This window comes from Salvelinus namaycush, chromosome 7 (assembly GCF_016432855.1).
Source record: "Salvelinus namaycush isolate Seneca chromosome 7, SaNama_1.0, whole genome shotgun sequence".
In the NCBI taxonomy this organism is placed as follows: Eukaryota; Metazoa; Chordata; class Actinopteri; order Salmoniformes; family Salmonidae; genus Salvelinus; species Salvelinus namaycush.
Genome location: NC_052313.1, coordinates 20,878,617 through 20,900,656, shown reverse-complemented (window position 1 = coordinate 20,900,656; position 22,040 = coordinate 20,878,617). Strand labels below are relative to the sequence as shown.

General features: G+C 42.4%; 1 protein-coding gene across 16 annotated transcripts in view; it reads right to left on the bottom strand.

Annotated features, from left to right (window-relative positions):
* LOC120051079 (abl interactor 1-like) overlaps positions 1 to 21,766 on the bottom strand; it is a 62,451-nt gene extending 40,685 nt beyond the window's left edge. For all 16 annotated transcript variants that reach the window (XM_038997711.1, XM_038997715.1, XM_038997724.1 and 13 more), the window contains exons 1-2: positions 21,584 to 21,766; positions 8,425 to 8,592 (exon numbers count right to left, since the gene is read on the bottom strand). In XM_038997711.1, the coding sequence (XP_038853639.1) occupies positions 8,425 to 8,592; positions 21,584 to 21,700 (285 nt within the window). In that variant the 5' untranslated portion in view covers positions 21,701 to 21,766. The remainder of the gene's footprint in view (positions 1 to 8,424; positions 8,593 to 21,583) is intronic.
* Positions 21,767 to 22,040: the final 274 nt, after the last annotated feature.

The following is a 22,040-nucleotide window of genomic DNA, read 5'->3' as shown; positions in this document are numbered from 1 at the left end:
TCTGCCAACTTGACCAAGCACATCCATCTGTGGAGTGAGACCAACAATAGCGGTTCCGGAAAGGTGAGGACAGATCACTCAAAGACAAACCTATAGCCTGGCTTCTGTCTGTTTCTCAGCGCACTGAACGCCATCTGTGGTGCGAGCCATCACAGCTGTCTAGGAGCCCTGAGAGAGCCCAGTTTGTCAGGGCATTTAGTGTAACCCAGCACATCATGTGAGAGCTTCCATCTAACGAGTGAGACAAAATGTCCACTCAAGGAGTCCTCTAGGGGACCAGGTTCTGGCAGCATATGTAGAGTCTCTTCGGAAAAACAGAATTCCTCCGGTGAATCTAACACCCGCTCTCTAGAACACTTTCAATATTGCATAGGGGGGCAGAGGGGGGACGGAAGAGACCAGCTAACTATTTGTCCGGTGTGAGAAAACTAAGGCAGATTGTCTTTCCCATCAGTGAAAAACAGTATATCAGAGTCGGGACAACATGCCAAGGTCGACCATTTGTTTGTGGACACAGCACATTTGGGGTTTCTGTACAAAAACACCTACTGTGATTTTTCCCAAGTAGCCTAGGCATGTCGCCAATATCAAGTCAAAGACTGGACTCTCAAATTCAAGTACAGAATGGACCATATTAGCATTGGCATATTGGGTTGGGTTAAAACGTCCCACTTTACACAATTGCACCACATTGACATTGAAAATAAAGAAAATAAAGTGGGTTGTTCCTTAAAACGAGTGCCTTTTGCAACCCTTTGATATTTTAAGTAGAATTTGTGCACCAGTATTGAATCTTAAAAGCATGTTATATTAAATTATGTGCCTTTTAATATAGACCACATGGATAATTCAACAAATCAGATTTTTTAAATGAATAGACTTGCTAAATTGCCAAAATGCAGCATTCTGACATGTCCGTCATTGCACCCTCTGTGACGTCTTGGAAGATTTAACCCACGTAATCCCATGGCTAAGGGTTAGGGAAAATATATATATTTTTAGATTCTCCCAAATTTCGTGGTATCCAATTGATAGTTACTGTCTTGGTCAATTGTGCGCCGCCCCATGGGTCTCCCGGTCGCAGCCGGCTGCAACAGAGCCTGGACTCCAACCCAGAATCTCTAGTGGCACAGCTAGTACTGCGATGCAGTACGTTAGACCACTGCGCCACTCGGGAGGCCCTTGAAAATATAAAACTTTTTTTTTTAAAAAGGAACACATTTTTACTCCCCAATTAATCCTGAAAATTCACAGGGAAAAAGGCTGTCTGTGTGTTTATTTGTATGGTCCACCATTCATCCCGAGTGTCAGTATAGCATGATTTGGAGTAGGGGAAGGGTGTTTTCCTATGCATCATCAGACCAGCTTCCTTGTTCGGTGTTAACTTCTAACCCCTTTTCCCCTTCCCCCTTTCAAAGCTTCATCCTTGCCAAAACATTCCTCTCCGCGTAACAAACCATCTTCAATTAGATCCAATCATATTTTCCTGCGCTCTACTGTTCCCCACGGCTCTATGAACACCAGCGGGACATTCCCATCTAGAGGAGACAGAAATCAAAATGCCGTTCCTCAAAGCTAAACCATAGCCAGTGTTTTCCCTAGGTCTTTGTATCAGGCGGGGCCCAAATATCTCAGAAGCGTCACCAAAAAGGTAGACCGCTAAAGACTATTAGCTGAGGCTATGCTCCAAATACAGTATGTGCCACTCAGAAATGACCATCTGCGTAATTACTGATTAGCTGTGAGAGCGGCAGATGTTTATAACCAGCCTGAGATTACACTCTGGTTGGCAGTGCTGTATTTCAAAGTCCCTAAAACAGCTTTTTTTTTTTTATTCAGGAAATGTAAAAAGTCCGGACTTTTCAAGAATGTTCTTGTTTTCCTACCTTGTAAGGACATTCTTGACCTGATAATGTAGGCACACACACACACACACACACACACACACACACACACACACACACACACACACACACACACACACACACACACACACACCCACAAACATGCATACAAATACATCCATCATCCATTCCAACCCCACCCTATGTGCAGTTACGAACATAGAGAAAGGACACACTGACAAGCATTGGGATTAGCAGGAAACACCGGCCCCCCAGCCACGTACATACGCTCATCTGTGGAAGTTCATATCCTGTTTGGATGAAATCCATCTCCGCCCAGCACACAGCAGCATGAGGGAGGTCAGAGTCAGCACTGCAGCACACACACAGGCAGCAGGGGGTTTTCTGCATAGAAGTCTTGGGCGGGCCACTTTCAGCGCCGCATATGTTTATTTATTATCTGTATAATTTTGGGATGGAAAAACATTCAATATAAACGTCTACAACCAGATATCAAGTATGTAGAAAATATAATGGACCTATATCTTTAAAAAAATAAGATAATCTTTGAGAACTAACAATCTCCAAAATAAAATCTAGTCAGCCAGGTCGTTGCTGTAAATGAGAATGTGTTCTCAATCAACTTACCTGGTAAAATAAGGTTCAAATAAATAAAAAAATTCCAGAAGTTAAGCATTCAGGAATATTGATTTTGTTATGTTTGAGTCACGCAGATAGCATAGACACTGGCAAAATGAGTAGAATTGAAGGAAATTAGCTTTAAAACTGAAAAATGTATTCTCAGACACATGACAGGGTATGTAGAATTGTGTGTAGAGGCGGCAGGTAGCCTAGCGGTTGGGAGCGTTAGGCCAGTAACCGAATGGTCGCTGGTTCGAATTTCCAAGCCGACCAGGTGAAAAAATAAAAATCTCGATGTGCCCTTGAGCGAGACACTTAACCCTAATTCCTCCTGTAAGTCGCTCTGGATAAGAGCGTCTGCTAAATTACTAAAAAGTAAAATTGCAAGAAATTTGCTTTAAGACAGCTACACCGGTCAACAGGAGGGCCGCAAAAATGTTCGGTCAGTGACAGTGCCATTGACCCCCACCACCTACAACCCTTTTTAATACAGATATATATTTTTTTTAAACACACACACACAACACACGCTGTGCTCATACTAAGTAGCACGGACGCGTCACATGCATGCAGTCCTATAATCCCAAAACGATCGACTATCGAGAGCCGTGTATTATAGAGTTGTGGTGTGGCAGATTCTTGGTGCATGGAATAACTCAGCGTTGTGAGCAGCACTGACTTCAATTAGCTGTCTGGCAGGCCCAAGTGCATCCGTGCCACAGAGGAACCTCATGAAACGAGGTGATTTACAGTAAGTAGTGTGAACGACCGTGGCAGCCAAGTGAGTGGTGTTCTGTTTGATGCTTTCACATGCACTGTTTGACATACACAGAGTGTACAAAACATTAGGAACACCTTCCTAATATTGAGTTGCACCTTCCCTTTTGCCCTCAGAACAGCCTCAATTTGTCAGGGCATGGACTCTACAAGGTGTCGAAAGAGGTACACAGGGATGCTGGCCCATGTTGACTCCAATGCTTCCCACAGTTGTGTCAAGTTGGCTGGAAGTCCAGTGGGTGGTGGACCATTCTTGATACACACGGGAAACTGTTGAGCATGAAAAACCCAGCAGCGTTGCAGTTCTAGACACACCTGGAACCTACGACCATACCCCATTCAAAGGCACTTAAATATTGCACTTGCCCATTGAGCCCCTGAATGGCACACATGCACAATCCATGTCTCAATTGTCAAGGCTTAAAAATCCTTCTTTAACCGGTCTCCTCCCCTTCATCTACACTGTTTTGAAGTGGATTTAACAGGTGACAATAAGGGATCATAGCTTTCACCTGGATTCACTTGGTCATTCTGTCATGGAAATCGGTGTTCCTAATGTTTTGTACACAGTGTAGACAGAGCTCTGCGAAGTCTGATACCATCGCTAGCTGGGCTTCTCCCTTTACGAAAATATTCAAACATGCTCATCTTTACTGTGCATGAATAAACATGTGTGCACACACACTTTCCTCTTAACACAGGGTATGACGGAGAGATGTTCTCTCTGTGTGAAGCCCGCTCTGACGCTGGGACAGACAAAACGCTCCCTGTTCACTGCTTCTCACACAGCACAAGGTGACACCAGTCTATTCTCTCCTCAGCCTCAGATACTAGGGCCGGGAATTTAAAAAAGGACCTCACGACACGTTATTATCGCGATACTCAGGTGCCGATACGATATGTATTGCGATTCTCACGTATAAGTATTGCTATTCGATACTGTGATTTTATTGCGATTCAATGTTCCAAACATATTGCTCAACATACGCCTGCTGCAGAGGGCCAAGAGAGAGCCAAAATACTGGAGTTTTGGTGCAGGTACAGCCAACTAGCGCAAAAATCATATTGCGGTAGTCAAAACGAAACGATATAAAAAATATATAATCCCGGTATGTAACTGTATCAATTCCCCCCCTCACTACTAGATACTGCAGGGAAACCCTGTTTATCAACGGCAACAGTGAGAGCATTGGCAGGGTGTTATAACACAATCTCCACACATACAGAAAGTCACAACCATCACTACAGACAGCGTAAGGAAACATGCGTAGCCATGTATACAGCAGGAAGATCAAGACAGTCAATGAATGTCAATAGCTAAAGACTTAGCAACACACACGCAAATGTATAGCCTCAAATTATGTTCTGAACATCACATCCACCCCCCCCCCCCCACAGAATCATATTCTTTGACTGCTACATTAAAGGCTATGCGATCATACAAATTGCATCTTTAACTCAGGATGCGCTGCATTAGGCCTACTGATTGCTAGATGTAGATGCTAGAAAGCCACCACGGGGAGGGGGGGGGAGAAGGTGCCCACACAGACACCAGTCAGCGGACACTCCCTATTCCTTAACCATGGGCTAACCTTCCAGACGCCAGGCCTGGCCACACCACGCCCAGGAGGATCACTGTCATCAGCCCCATCCACCACATTCTGGATCACCACCACCCATAGCTTGGCATCTAAAAGGAATGACTGAGGGTATTATGACAAGAATTAGATATGACCTCCCAAGTGAAATAAGCGATTTGTAACGTTTTGAGAACAACCCACTAAGAGCACCAACATCCCTACACTATTGTCCATTTCCTGATAACTTACATAGGTTCTGAGAATTCACTCACTCACACACACACACTTCAGCTTTTAAAAAGAGCTTGCAATGTGTCGCAGTCTTTCCTCCTCATTTCCCATTCACCACCAGAACGTAGGCTGGGCAATTCTCCAGTCTGCCCGTGAGCTGGGAGTGAACTCGGCGCTAGTTTTTATAATGTTCCATCTCTGAACAGGACAAGAGAGCGATAAAAACAGCCACAGCTCGTGGATCCTAGCACTAACTTGATTATTACCACAGAGATTGGACATCAATCCACAGCGACTGGACAGGGATATCATTCTAGTTCAGTCTACACATCATTCCTAGCTATCAATATCCCAAAGAGAGCAGTGGAGGCTCCTCAGAGTAGCAGGGAGATAACCACACTCAGTGAATTTAATAAAATTGTGTAACGTTTAAAAAGTTAACCTTTTTAGATAAAACTATACTAAATATATTCACGTCACCAAATAATTGATTGAAACTCACTGTTTTGCAATTAAGGTCTACAGTAGCCTCAACAGCACTCTGTTGGGTAGCACCATGGTGCAGCCAGAGGACAGCTGGTTTCCGTCCTCCCCTTGATACATTGACTTCAAAACAAGACCTAGGAGGCTCATGGGTCTCACCCCCTTCCATAGACTTACACAGTAATTATGACAACTTCCGGAAGACGTCCTCCAACCTATCAGAGCTTTTGCAGCATGAACTGACGCTGTCCACCTAATCGAAGGATTAGAGAATTAATCTAGTACTGAAAGCATAAGCTACAGCTAGCTAGCACTGCAGTGCATCAAATGTGGTTGACTCAAAGAGAGAGAAAGACAATAGAACAATTTTGAACAAATTAATTTCTTTAAAAATTGAGAAGCAAGAGAGAGCAAGAGATTTTTATAAATATAAAAAAATCCCCCACTTTCACTTAGCTAGCAAATGCAGCTAGCTAGTTTAGCCTACTCAAACAGAGAGGGATGCTATGTTAACTAGCTGGCTATGGCTATCCAACACTGGAACTCTTCCAAGTCAAGGTAAGCCTTTGGTTTTATAAAATGTATTGCCACTGGGGCCCGCCGGTGTAACTGCTAAACTGCTTTCTGACTGTACTGCATGATTGTTGCGGGTTTACTTACGCGTTCTAGTAGCTATGTTATGATGTTAACTAATATGGTGACAACGATGTAGGCTGTGTGTAGCAGTTATGATATGAAGGTCTGCATTGGAAAGAGTTTTTTCGCCTGGTCACAGACAGCTGATGTGTTGTGCACTGAAGTCCACAAGCAAAGGGAAAAGGTGAGAGGAGGAGAGCTCATAGATGAGAGAAGGAATTCTACATCGAGCAAAATTATCATGCTGTTTGTATGTGGCTGCTATGAAAGTGAACTGTGTTCGATCAGGGGAGTATTCATTCTGCCAATTCTGTTGAAAACCGTTTAAACTGGAGCAAACGAAACGGGTATTAACATACCTGAATATGTCCAATAGAAATTCTTGTTTGCACTAAGGATTACACCCTAGATCAGCTAGATGCAGGCAAGAGTGTGCAAGGCGGTTTTAAATGTGTCACCTTGATTACTAAAATTTCTCTCAACTTGCGCAACTACATTGTAAACTTTTCTACATAGACTAGGTTGTAGCTACCTTATGATAGGTATAGGGAAAATTTGAGTATCATTAGTATGTCCCCCCAAAATAAGTCCCCCCTCATCTTAAAATGTTACCGACCACCACAGACAGAGACTAGGCTAATCATGACTAGCTATTAATCTAGTTAATTAGCAAGAGAAATAAGATAGTATGTTGTCCATGGCAAAAATGAAAACACAAAGCAGACTCAACTCTTTGGTCCTATAAAAACCTGGTGTATGTAAAATAGTGTGTGCTATAGCTGGGAAAATAAATGTGACTCTGGATGACAACATTAGTTTCCAACATTAGGGCTGTTTTCCTAAAGCACTTTCCTTGCCACGATACGAACGAGTATCACCATACTGGTATCGTTCAGAGAAGGGCAGGCTATACTAACCATTCATAGCTATACATCCACTAGTTGAGAGAGGAATATGCTTGTTTACAAACTCTAACAACTCAACCACCATGACCCCACATGCCCTCATCTAACAACCCAGATATTGCCATGGTTACCAACACCACACAATGCTATGGCAACTAAAGACATGAGAAACCCCTGTTTTTGGCAATACAGTGAAACTGATGGGGAAATAATAGTATTTACACAATGAAGGCGGGTCAAAAGTGCAACGGGTGGTTTGTTGTCTGTTAAGTCTTGTTTGCTTTTTCTCCATTTCAGAGTGGCAGGCTGTGCTTAGCAACTCAGTCAAACCAGTGCAGTGAATGAGTATTTTCTCTCTGGTGAACATGTTCAACAAATATCACGCTCTCTTTGCCTCTGCCGGTTCATGACCGTCAGGGATGGCTGGGATCGCTGTCATGGAGACATGAACGGAGTGGCGTTTTGGTGACATAGATGTCAGCTGTGTGCCATCTGTGAGTATTGACTCATGTCCACGACTGTTCATGTGTTCTTTCTTTGTCTCCATTTCTCGGTCACCCTCAGTCTTCCACCGACTCGCTCATGCTCCATCGCGCTTTCCCTCACCTCCTACACTTCTCTCCATCTATTTTTCTTTATTTACCTTTCAGTCTACTGAGATCTACATTTCTGAGAATTGTTCAATCAGAGACTTCAGATGTACTGTAGGAGTCGTAACCTGACCTTAATCATTGGGACATTTCAGACAGAGGAAAGGTGTCTTCTCTATTCTCTTTCTCCATTACCATGAAGGAAAAGCAATCAGTCAACCACAATTCCAACAAGACTTGACCTGAAGGCTATGACTAAATGGTTGCATCATTTCCACACTCCCAACCACGAGTCTACAGTATGATATAGGGTTTGGCACATTGGTCTACATTTCCCAGTTCTAGCCCATGGTGAGCTGCCATTTGTCCTTGGTCCCTTTGTTAGAGCCGAGTCCTTAATGACTTAATTGGATGAGCGGGCGGATTTACCTCGTCCAAATGGCCGTGGCCTCAGGCACAGTTTGGAATAACAGGGTGAGGCAAAGGGGCAACAGTGAGATGATCAATCAGGGTGAGACTGCACTCGCAGCCATAAAGTAGAGAGCGTGAGAAGGTGTGAGTGAGAGAGAAAGAGCAACACACACAGAGAGGGATGGAGCATCAATAATGTATACAAACACACAGTCAGTCACACAGTTAAATCAATAAAAGGCACCTTAGTCGCTACAGAAAGAGGCCATACACATACATACAGTATATGTACGTGCGTGTGTGTATGAGAGACTCCGGATCTGACCTGAGAGATGTGGTTAATGGAGGACTCCATTCGGCGCAGCTGCGAGGCCTGGATGTCCAGCAGTTGCAGCACGTTGTTGGCTAAGGCATTGATCTGGTAGGCCACGCTGGCCAGAGACTGGGTGGTGTAGGCTTTGGTCTCCTCCAGAGCTTTTCTCTTGTCTGTGGCCTGGAGAGAGCGAGAAGGAGACGCACAACGTTAGAGTCAGGTCGACATTTGACAAAAGGCTTATTCCCCAGAACCCCGGTGCAGTCCGACTGTCTTAGGCGCATTAGAAGATTCAGAAAAACATCAAAGGATTAATTGAATTGACATCCATTTTTAAGCTGATTGGGGTGTGAACATTTGGCACGTTGGCCACCTTAGCTTCATTATCATGCGTGTGACTCTTTCAAGCTCACTTGAGTGAAATCTTGGGGCAAAACACGTTTGATCTTTGTTGCATGCCCTACACTGTTCAATCATAAATCAAAGTCCAAAGAGCACTGCCTGGGGGTAAACACTGGGCTTTGATACACAGGCTGCAATATGAGGCGGAGAGCGGGGAGAAAGAAATAGGAGTTCAAACCCTGACAGAGTGAAAACTAGGAGAGAAAAAGGGTAGAAGTACGCCATTTATGCCATTTAGCAGAAGCTTTTATCCAAAGTGACTTAGTCATGCATGCATACATTTTACGTATGGGTGGCCCCGGGAAGCGAACCCATAATTTGTTAAATAAATAAATAAAAAAGTTAAATAATAATTCTCCTTGTACAGGTAAGTCAATTAAGAATAAACGATTATTTACAATGACGACCTGTCATGGCGTTACAAGCGTCATACTCTACCAACTGAGTCACACGGTATAAATAGCATCTAGACAGAAAACACAACGAAGGGGAAACATTTTAAAGTTTCAAGTTGTGTGTCTAATATTTGTCTGGGCATAAGATCAGCTTTGTATCACAGCCAGTGGGACTAAAGCCTGGTTGCACCCGCTGGTTTACAACCAGAGAAGAAGTGACAGTGAGTTGACTCAAACTGCTTGTTTTGAAGGGAATCAAAGTAACAGATGTGCTGCATGATAACAGCCTCTAGGAATGAAGGGAGATTCTTCCACAGAGCAGTGACAGAGCCAGAGGCCATCTGGAGAGTACACACACGCACAAAACACGCGCACACAATCCCAGGAACACTTTCAATACTATAATTCAACACTTCCATCAGCATACACAGCTAAACACAAAGAGCTTCAACCTGAAGAAAGTGGGATACCTAGTCAGTTGCACAACTAAATGCCTTCAACTGAAATGTGTCTTCCACATTTAACCCAACCCCAGAAACATGCACACACATCGTTTCCTACATAAACGCTAGCGGGAATGCATATGACAGCATTCCTGAACTGATGCTCCAGGGAGTGGCCATAGGCCATTTTTGACTGCACTTTGCTACTATTTCAATGTATAATTAATTGCTCATTTATACAGCAGTACTCCCAAAGTTTTGAACTCAGTGAAACCCATTCATTCTTTCCCATGTCATAGGTGAAATGCCCTGAAGCAGATTCAAATCCCCCAACAAATGGCTGCTTCTACATCTCTATACTGACAGTACTGCTAAACTTAGCTCAATCCACTGCACTCGAGGGTTTATGGAGCACAATTGAAGAGAAGTCTCAGTGTCACTCAGATACAACATCTCAATGCAGAGGTGATGGCATTACACATGCAAAATCCATAAACCATTACCTTCTGTCAATTTTTTTTACTGCTCCACCATTCCTGTGAGAAATTGGGTATGCAGATAGCTGCGCTGGGCCTCTTATGAAATCAGCAAATATGCTGTAAAAAAAAGAAAAACTGAAATCCGATAGCATTTCAGGGAAATGAAATTTAATGTAGAGAGCTAGCGTTGTGTGTTACATGCCAAAGAGGTTACAAACTATATCCTCTGTATCCCATAAAAAAGGTGTAGGGTAGACCGTAACATGAAAGTATTGAGACCTGCTTTCCACAAGACGGTTCTGTAGACATGTCGTGGGGTGGTTGACCAAGTGGATTGTTTTACGATTCGCTGTGTGAAAAGGGATGCTCCACAGGGATTGGGCTAAAATGACCCAATCTCTACCTGTAGAGGAGACTGTAGTGTGGGGTCTGGTTAGCCAGTGGGCCGCTAAGGCATTGTGGGTGTTGATTAGGCAAATAATTGAACAGCAAGTGCACATTTCTTACAACTGCATCTTCAGATATCCATCTCTGTATAACCATAAATAATTAAAAAAAACACTTCAGTCATCCTTGTTCATGGGCATTCAACTCAGGCGCTAACTTGGAGAGAACGACCAAATGTACATGCACCGGGGGACGCAGGCAAACAAATCACTGTTCATGATTCCACTCGTTTGCAACGAGGCCGGCGAGATTACAACTCAGTCAGACCAAGAATATAAGCGCTCTGAGCTTCGATCAACGCTGGGAGCAATATTTAGATGTTTTAGACACAATTGATTTTATTTGTGTACAAAATATATTGGAATTATACTTTTTTTCTAATTATTAAAAAATGACAGAGGTCCGGACCTCTGTCCCCATGTGTAGTTACGGCCCTGTTACCTAAACTGGAATGTAGTAGACAACATTTCATGGACGGCATAAAAAAAAGAAACCAAAAAATGCACCACACCTCCTTTTAAAAGACAACATACTAAGATAAGGAAAGCAAACTACAGTGATCATAAAGTGAAAGCCTACAGCTCTGGAACAGTGCAGTAGGGAGTGGAAGTCCACCAGCGTGTTTGGCTGGTTTCCTCCGGTAAGTGAGGGATCAGCAATAGAAGGTTACGAGACGAGGGTGGGACTTGGGCCTGGTTCAATAACATCTAAAAATGCATCCTTTCACCACAATCCAGTCAAGCCAGATAAATGACTCACATCAAGGAAGAGAAAAGGAATGATGCCTTCTCCAAAGTATTTACATTCAAACAGGGCGTCGGGCGGGCTGCTTAGCTGACGGGGGCCAACTGCTGCTTGGAGGCACCATGAACAGGATGGAAAGGCCCAGACCCCCTCCCTGGGGGAAGAGTCTTCCAGGATCAGGACAAACTGTGTGGCCCCCTACACCCAAGAGCTCTGTCATGGGTGGAAGCTACATTTACATTTGAGTAATTTAGCAGACGCTCTTATCCAGATCGACTTACAGTTTGTGCATTCATCTTAAGATAGCTAGTTGAGACAACCACATATCAGTCAGAGTTAGCACATTTTTCCTCAAAGCTTCAACTGGACAACAGAGGGGTAAAGACAGAGGGCATGGAGTATCTTAGACCTGGGTTTTTTAACATGAGGTGACGGTGCATCCCATCAACTTATATTTCTCTTAGCAAACCCAAGCCATTTTCCTTTTGAGCGACAAAGTCTGACGTCTTGTAGCACAAGCTTCTCAGAGGTCAAATAACAGGGATAGCACTTCTAGCGTTGCTATGCGGGAACAAGTCAGAACATTCGCCTTTGAAACAAGACAAGACAGCGACAGGCAGTGTAGCTCCCGGGAAATGTACTGCTCCCCTCTACAGCCGACAGTCAGATCTGCTTTAGCACATCCTCATATCCTGGAGGGAGATGTGCCTGGAAAATGGCTTAGCCTTGTAAAAAAAAAAATATACGAAAATAAATACTGCCATGGAAGTGTTGAAATGTTCTGGTATGACATGCCACATGTATGAAAATAATATAGAATTGACTTTATTGTCCTCAATTTCCCCCTGCTACTTCTCTCTGCACAAGACCAAGTTACACACAATGCTGACGATGTATGAAATCGGTAACATTGCATGCACTGCAGCCTAATCATTGCGGGAATCTGTTGCATGTTGAGTAGGGACACCCGTTTGAGACATGGTGGTAAGCAACAATTCATAAAAACCTAAAGAAAAATCAGCCATGCCAAGAAAGTAGATGTCACCAGGCATGAGCGTTTTATCCATTCTGATTTTTTTTAAACAAGGTTGAAAACATTACACAGTGCAGTTATACGCCTCCTCAGATGGACTCACTGCAAAGGACTGCTCTGGCAAAGTCAGAGGCAAGGTCATCCAGAGGCAAGGTCATAGGCCTCACTACAAGGACTGCTTTGTGGGATGTATTGACAGCTGAATGAGATTGAAAGCTTTGGCTGAGATAAGAGAGAACTTGGGCAGCAGAGGAGAAGTGCTTTGTATGCTGTATTGATGTGGATGGACTTGCCCAGAGGTCCAGGATGTGATAGAAGAGACGTAAAGCCAGTGGAAAAGAGATTACTACAGTGATGCCGGTAATCTGGCCACAAGGCTACGTAAGGGCCCAAACCTAACATCCAGGATCATGCGTTTTAGCCTAGGCTCAGCCATCTCCTGACCCAGTGACCAATTTCCATTGTTTTTTTTCTTTAGGCAAAGACCACGAAGCAACATCCAAGACTACACTAACCTTAAAGGCAGCAAGCCTAGTAGTTAGAGCGTTGGGCCAGTAAGCAAAAGGTTGCTAGATCGAATCTCCAAGCTGACAAGGTAAAAATCTGTCGTTCTGCCCCTGAACAAGGCAGTTAACCCACTGTTCCTAGGCCATCATTGTAAATAAGAATTTGTTCTTAACTGACTTGCCTAGTTAAATACAGGTAAAAATAAAAAAAATTAAAAACGATTAAATTAAACCTAACGGAGCAGGCGTTTCTTTCTTTCTTTCTGGTCGTGATAAGAAAACTGTCAAGGGAGGTTCTCTTCTGCACTGTTAACTCCTCCACATTTACTGGATTGGTTTAAGATGGAGTGTCGCCTTGTTAACATCCAAAAGCGGAAGTCCCGCAACAGGTTTCTTCCCATTTCCCCTGAAAAACAGATGCATCCGGGTTTTTTGGTAACCCCACTCAGGGTGAGGCTACACCAACGACACAGGCAAACTGTCAGGGCATTAATCTATAATCCAGAAACAATGACTGACCCTGGTAAATGTCTCGGCCTGGCTTGCCTGAGATTAGATAAGATACCCAATGAGGAAGGGAACTAAAAAGGTGAGATATAAATAGTACATTCAATCCATATCAAAATATACCAGCACCCATAAAATATACGGGCTCTTCAAAGAGCTGTGTTTTCACAGACCGTAATAGCCTACAACATTCGTATCTATGTGTATTGCATCATCAGAGGGTGAGGGAAAATGCAACCACACCCAGAGGGGCAAAAATATGCACAAGGTAAGTTGTGAAAAACAGAACCTCAACACAACACATCTGGGAGTCTGAGAAAGTTCAACAGATAAGTGCAAGAGAAGTTACAATAACTACAATTAAATAAACTTCCGTAGAGTTGCAACTTTAAATCTGTGTTTTAAGTCGTTGCCACTTTCTGAAATCAGGAGCAGAATAAGTCCATTATTCATTTTCTTGTTCTCCACTGGGGCAGATGGGGGGCAGACTGAAAAGCTAAGAAAGTCTTCCTGACCTTGAGAAACTGTCGTTGTGCAATTAAAAATTCCATCAGTATGTCAGGAAAGGGATACAAAGGGGAACCTTGTAGAGGGAATCTAATTTTTAAAAAGTGTCCTTTTGGAAATAATTCAACAGTAATACAGAAAACTGCCAATTCAAACAATGGTTACTTAAATGGCTTTTTATTGGTTTTGAAAAGAATTCTAAACCAAGTGTGAGCGAAGACCAGTCCAACACAAGTGATACTATTCAGAGTCACCGTCCTGTTGTAAACCGCTCCTCATCTTGTACTATTCAGTCACCTTTGAGTTGATTTCCTGGTGATTACAGTCTTATGTCCAACAACACACATACACACTAGGCTCCTTAGTTCCAGTGAAGGGAAATCTATATGCTACAGCATACAATGTCATTCTAGACGATACTGTGCTTCCAACTTTGTGGCAACAGTTTGGGGAAGGCCCTTTCCTGTTTCAGCATGGCAATGCCCCTGTGCCTGAAGCGAAGTCCATACAGAAATGGTTTGTCGAGATCAGTGTAGAAGAACTTGACTGGCCTGCACAGAGGCCTGACCTCAACCTTGAACACCTTTGGAATGAATTGGAAAGCCAACAGCAGGCCAGATCTAATCGTCCAACATCAGTGCCTGACCTCACTAATGCTTGTGTCTGAATAGAAGCAAGTCCCAACATCTAGAAAGTATAAACACCATGGGACAACGCAGCCGTCATACCGCTCAGGAAGGAGATGTGTTCTGTCTCCTAGAGATGAACGTACTTGGTGCGAAAAGTGAAAATCAATCCCAGAACAACAGCAAAGGACCTTGTGAAGATGCTGGAGGAAACAGGTACACAGTAAAACGAGTCCTATATAGACATAACCTGAAAGGCCGCTCAGCAAGGAAGAAGCCACTGCTCCAAAACTGCCATAAAAAAGGCAGGCTACGGTTTGCAACTGCACATGGGGACAAAGATCGTACTTTTTGGAAAAATGTCCTCTGTTCTGATGAAACAAAATTAGAACTGTTTGGCCATAATTACCATTGTTATGTTTGGAGGAAAAGGGGGAGGCTTGCAAGCCGAAGAACACCATCCCAACCGTGAAGCACAGGGGTGGCAGCATCATGTTGTGGGGGTGCTTTGCTGCAGGAGGGACTGGTGCACTTCACAAAATAGATGGCATCATGAGGCAGGGAAATTATGTGGATATATTGAAGCAACATCTCAAGACATCAGTCAGGAAGTTAAAGCTTGGTCGCAAATGGGTCTTCCAAATGGACAATGAACCCAAGCATACTTCCAAAGTTGTGGCAAAATGGCTACAGGACAACAAAGTCAAGGTATTGGGAGTGGCCATCACAAAGTCCTGACCTCAATCCTATAGAAAATTTGTGGGCAGAACTGAAAAAGCGTGTGCGAGCAAGGAGGCCTACAAACCTGACTCAGTTACACCAGCTCTGTCAGGAGGGATGGGCCAAAATTCACCAAACTTATTGTGGGAAGCTTGTGGAAGGCTACCTGAAACGTTTGACCCAAGTTAAACAATTTAAAGACCATTTTTTAATTCTCACCCATCTACACACATACCCCATAATGACAAAGTGAAAATATGTTTACACATTTATTGAGAACGAAATACAGAAATCTCATTTACATAGGTATTCACACCCCTAAGTCAATAGGATTATGGCTGTGAGTCTTTCTGGGTAAACCTTTAAGAGCTTTGCTCACCTGGATTGTACAATATTTGCTCATTATTCTTTAAAAAATTATTCAAGCTCTGTCAAGTTGGTTGTTGATCATTGCTAGACAATCATTTTCGGGTCTGGCCATATATTTTCAAGTAGATTTAAGTCAAAACTATAACTCGGCCACATTCACAGTCTTCTTGGTAAGCAACTCTAGTGTACATTTGGCCGTGTGTTTTAGGTTACTTTCCTGCTGAAAGGTCAATTGTTCTCCCAGTGTCTGGTAGAAAGTGGACTGAATCAGGTTTTCCTCCATTCAGTTTATTTCTTATCCTGATAAACTCCCCAGTCTAACAATTACAAGCATACCCGTAGCATGATGCAACCACCACTATGCTGAAAAAATATGCAGAGTGATACTCAGTAATGTGTTATATAGGATTTGCCCCAAATGTAACACTTTGTATTCCGGACCAAAAAAAGTTATTTGCTTTGCCACATTTTTAGCAGTATTTTCAGGATGCATGTTTTGGAATATTTTTATTCTGTACAAGCTTTCTTCTTTTCACTCTGTTAAATCAGGTTAGTATTGTCGAGTAACTACAATGTTTTTCTCCTATCACAGCCATTCAACTCTAACTGTTTAAAATCACCATTGGCCTCATTATGAAATCCCTGAGCGGTTTCCTTCCTCTCCGGCAACTGAGTTAGGAAGGATGCCTGTATCTTTGTAGTGACTGTGTGTATTGATACACCATCCAACTTGTAATGAATAACTTCACCATGCTCAAAGGAAGATTCAATGTCTGCTCCCCCCCCACCTACCAGTAGGTTCCCTTCTCTGCGAGGAATTGGAAAACCACTCTGGTCTTTGTGGTTGAATCTGTGTTTGAAATGCACTGCTCGACTGAGGGACCATACAGATAATTGTATGTGTGGAGTACAGAGATGAGGCAGTCATTCAAAAATCATGTTAAACACTATAATTGATCAGAAAGTAAGTCAATGAAACTTAGTGTCTTGTTATGCACATATTTACTCCTGAACTTATTTACGCATGCCATAACAAAAAGGGGACATTTCATCTTTACATGTTTTATTAAATTTGTAAAAATGTCTAAAAACATTCCACTTTGACATTAATGGTGTATTATGTGTGGGCCAGTGACAAAAAAAATCTAATTTAATCCATTTTAAAATTCAGGCTGTAACAACAAAATGTAGAAAAATTCAAGGGGTGTGAATACTTTTTGAAGGCACTGTATCTACTATCTGCACACATCCGGGGCCTTCATATTCTGCTTTCATATTCAGGTAAGTCTATCAATAATTGTGGCATAAAGTGTTGAAAGCAGGGGCGGCAGACCCTACAAGGATTCATCTGCGTTAGTTCAGTGAGTTATGCCATCGTACTAATCTTAATGTGACATTAATAGGCTGGGGATACAATGCTATGTAAATAGGATTAAATGTAATTGTCAACTGAAACAATGACAATATCCAGATCACAGACAGAGCAATAGGGAGACAAAGTCTCAGAGCCGGATTACAGCATTTGGGGCCCCGGGGCACCGACCTCTGCCACCCCCCCCAACAAAATGTTTTTTTCATAGTGCTGAAAGAAAAATTTGCAGTTTTATAATGCTATTCTACACATTTTGTCATGAGGCTAAGAGAACATTTAGCAGTTTTAAAGCTAATTTCCTGAAATTCTATACTTTTTGCCATGGGGCAGAGATTTTTGTTCACATTTTGCCTGGCTGAAAGAGGGGGGAGTTGTGTGGGCCCCCTGGAGGTCTGGGGCCCCAGGGCACGTGCCCTGCGTGCCCGTTTGGTAATCTGGCTGGGCTAAGAGCCGCTAGGCTTTCAATGCTGAGAGAAAAACCAGGCCACTCCGAGAGTGAGAGAAAGAAAGATAGGAAGAGAAAGAGGACTCTGTAATCCTTAGAGACAGAGCTGTGTGAAAACGACACATGTATCACCTTCAGGCCAGCCTGGCTCTTTACCATGGAAAAGTAATGTCTGCTAGGTTTCACTTTCAGCATGGGTACACAGAGGTCACGTGACCAGGACAAAAGGACGACAAGTAAACGTGATCTTGAGTGCTTGACTCATATTGTAATTTAGTGCATTGGCCTGCATAGCTGTACAATGTTTTCCTCCCTCCAAAACACTGGCCTACATTCGGTCTCCATTCAGTTCTGGAAAGTGTTATAGGGATCTTTGTGCCACACCCAAGAATAATTGTAAGGGAGACAGTAAGACACATGGTGAAAAAAGAGGAGTTTAACTTGACATGACGCGGTGGGCTGCTGCTGCCCTCTCCTCAACCTCCAAACCTGCGTCGTGTACCCTGCCAACAAGCCAGGTGGCCCAGTTTGTACATGTCCCGGCGTCCTTGTCCAAAAACGACAGCCCTGGCTGTCACAGAGGTTAGGAAAACATGGTGCTGACTCAGTCACATCCCTGAAAAGATATGGTCCATGGCCAAAATGGAAATCTGTTTCTTGCAAGTGTGCCACCATAATTTTGGGTGAGTGGAGATGCTACATTCCCACAGTGAAGGAGAAACCCATTACAGAAAACTTCCAAGGTATTTCTAAAAAAGAATGTTACTAAATAAACACTGATGCATAATTGACCTTTATCCAAATTAGGATGCCAATATGAATAAATCTTGCCTGATGTGGAGAGAAGTACAACAACAACTTCAGAGCTACAGGAACCTTCCCTGTCATGACCATGACCACATAACCATACCTCTTGCTCTCAGTCAAAGCGGGAAATTGCTTGTCCTCATTTACAGACTGGCTTCAACCATCTCCTACTGAACAGTGGGCTACATAGCTGTGCTACAGTCAACATGTTAAAAAACCAAAGCCTCTACGAGAACAGAAAGAGGGAAAAAATTAAGAAAACAGTTCCTGAAGACGAGCAGAGTCATGCTGAGGCATGTTGCTATACACATGGTTGTCTCTCACTCATCTGTTTTCAACTCACAGACAGACAGAGACAGAGAGAGAGGCACAGACAGAGAGACTGAGAATAAGGGAAGGAAAACAGCTGAAAGGATGTACAGACTTATTCGATTTTTTTTAAGAGACCATATGGGCAGTGTCTTCCTGTTGGGTTTAAGACTCAAGTTGAACTTGTGACAAAACTGCCTGACGGCTTTAGTTCACAACATCAATCATTTCAACTCCTCAACACTATGCATGGTTCGCTCCAAGAATCTCCAGGGAATTGCTTAATCCACTAAACCAATTAAGCTCAGAAATATGCAGCATTTTGTGAAACGGTAAACTTCTGTCGAGGGATCTAGAGTATTCTGCAATTACTAAATATAACTAAGGATGAATGCTGTTCAGTGCGTTTACAGATAACCAGTCAACAGTGAAATTAAAGTATAAGCAGGGAGACAAGGATGAAAACAAAATGATCGCCAATCCTCATGGAGTTGGAGGAAGTTGACAGCACACGTTATAACTGATTTAATGTCCTGTTTTTGAATGACTCAAATGGTCGGGTCACTTAAACATTCCTCTGCAGGTGTCAATACACATCTGGATTCCTTTCAGCACTTGATACAGTGCGGTATCCTTCAGGGCAGTTGCCTCCAGCTGTTACTCTTCTTTCTTTATTTACAAATTATTTGCCACTTCTCTTACGAGAAGCTAAAACGACTATGTATGCAGAGGATTAGAACCCTACTGAAAGTGAGCTCACAGACTCTTAGCAAGGAGTTACAGTCAGTGTCAGAATAGGTCATTAAACGATAAACGGGTCTTAAATAGATCCAAAACCAAAAGCATTGTATTTGGTGCAAAGCATTCTCTTAGAGTTGTGCATAAAGGGTGTGACCGTTGAACAAGTAAAAGAAGCTGAACTCCTAGGAGTAACACTGGATGGCCAGTGATCATGGTCAAGTCATATTGACAAAGTTGTGAAGATAGGGAGAGTTATGTCTGTTATAAAAAGATACTCTGCGTTTTTGACACAAATACCAACTGTACTAGTTGTTCAGGCTCTGATCTTTTCTTATCTTGACTACTGTCCGGCAAAATGGTCAGGTGCAGCACCGAAAGACCCGGCAAAGCTTCAGCTGGCTCAAAACAAAGCAGCACACATTGCCCTCAACTGTACACACAGAACTAACCTCAACAACACGGATGATAGTCATTCATGGTTGAGGAGAAATGGACTACTTCTAGTCTTTTTAAGAAACATTTTGATGTTGAAAATGCCTAACCACCAGTATAATCTATTTGCATACACTTAAAACAGACATACGCCACCAGACACGCCACTACGGGTTTCTTCACGGTACCCAAACCAAAAACAGATTTAATGCATCGCTCAGTTATGTATAGAGCCATGTCATCGTGGATTGCTCTGCCACCAGAAGTTACTTGGTCAAAAAGCATGTTTAGCTTTAAAAAACATATTAAGATCTAATTGAACTGTTCTGTATATAATACTATATGAAGTTGGTAAATGGTATTTTTGTTGTCTCTTGGTGTCTTTCCAATATACAACTCTTATTTTAGTTTATTTTGAATTGAATTATATATCTTATGTTTTTGTCTATTACTGTTCAGTACTTTGTCATGCATTTGCACGTTTTATGTGGACCCCAGGAAGAGTAGCTAAACTTGAGAAGCAGATCTCAGCCGTAAGCTATAGCCTCTTTACCCTGAGGGGGACCAAGATAGCTCATCAAAAGCCTTCTTATGCAACAACTTATTCAGGTTAACTCAATGCTATAACATAGCCACAGTGTGGAATCACCATATCAACATGTACGTCTAGAGAGCACTTGTACCGTATATTCACAGCATAGGATGAAACGTATGATTTGTCAAACGTTCATATTTCGAATTCCCTGAGATTTAATGAACTCTTGCCTATAGTTTGGATTTCTGTAGGAAAGCCCTCAATCTTAATATCAATATTATTATTTTTTAAATCAGTTTTGACATTCTTTTGAGGGATGTAAAACACAGTTTAAATAGCCATGTCCAACGCCATATCCATCAGTAACTTCAGCTGCTAGCCCACAATTTAAGTAATTATAATGCAGCAGGGCAATAGCCCCTTGGCAGCATGAGGTAACACATGAAATAACCCAGTAAAATAATTGAACCGTTTCAGAACTCAGTTCAGAAATGTGTTAAAACATGACCAAATTCCACAGTCAACATGTGAAACTTAGTTAAAAGGGTAACACAATCATGTGGCAAATTGCAGAAGCATTCACTGACAAACAGGCGTTGAAAGTCTGATATTCCCCAGAGAGAAGTAGTATTGTTAAAAATACTATGCAGTGATTGGCTCTGTTGCTCTTAATCAATAATGCCTCATGTTATTTTTGTACATTATCTATAGTATAGGCAGGCTAATTGCAAAAACTGTAAGAAGATTCTTAGAAATGCCTTGACATTTATACGTTTGCAATTGCTTACAATATCATAGTCCACGTATTGCAAATGTATAAATCACAGAAAATACTAATACAATTTGTGGATAGAAATCAAAATGTCAAACTATCTGACGGTGTCTGTGAGGGACAGTAAATAAGCAAGGCCAGCGCAAGCGCAACTGCTACTGTAACTTTGAAACAATGTAACAATCAGATGAAATTGTTACGTTTTAACAGTTACGTGTGGAGTGCACAACACGTTTCGGATCGTTTTACAGCAGTTTAGTTTGCACCATTATTTATTTCATTAAACGAAGATAACAGCCGAAGTTAATACTAGACACACCCTCTGTGTAAACGAACTAAATCTGATCAAAGGACCAACAACGCATTGAATGGCCAACACTGTATCCAACGTGTCCAGTGCGGTGAAACTACACACTGAAATGGCCAAAGACTCTCAAAAGATGTGTATTCTCTATGAATATCTAACGTTACTCATTTATGTGTTAATTGTGATTCTTTCCATTTCTTTATCCACATTTCCCGTTCAACAACAAAGAATTCCGAGATAACAATGTTGAGTAAATTTACTAATTTTGCTTACCTGAACATAATTGTTTTCACAGTAGTCTGCTACCCGCGTGAGATTCTGGTAACTCTCTATAAGAGCTCTTTTGCCGGCTGGAATTTCTTCCTCTAACAACATTTGCAGCTCTGCCATCTTACATCGCCCCGCATAGCTTCTTCGCCTTCCCTTTGATTGAAACCACCAGCTCTGCTTCTGGGAAAAAAAAAAAAAAAACTGCTTCGCCTGGTATAGTGGGATTCTTGGCCTCGCTTTCACATCGGCGCAACCTATCAGCCACCCGCAAAAAACAACCAACATGGATCACGGTGTAGAATGCTGGGATACGTAGTGTTACAATGTATAATTTTCTGGGTTTCCGAGTTGCAACAGTCGTCAAATTTGATACAACATATCAACGCGTAATGCTTTTATGGCCAGGCTGCATGCTCGCGTAACATTTCTTATTGTGGCCAACAACACATAGTATTGTGGT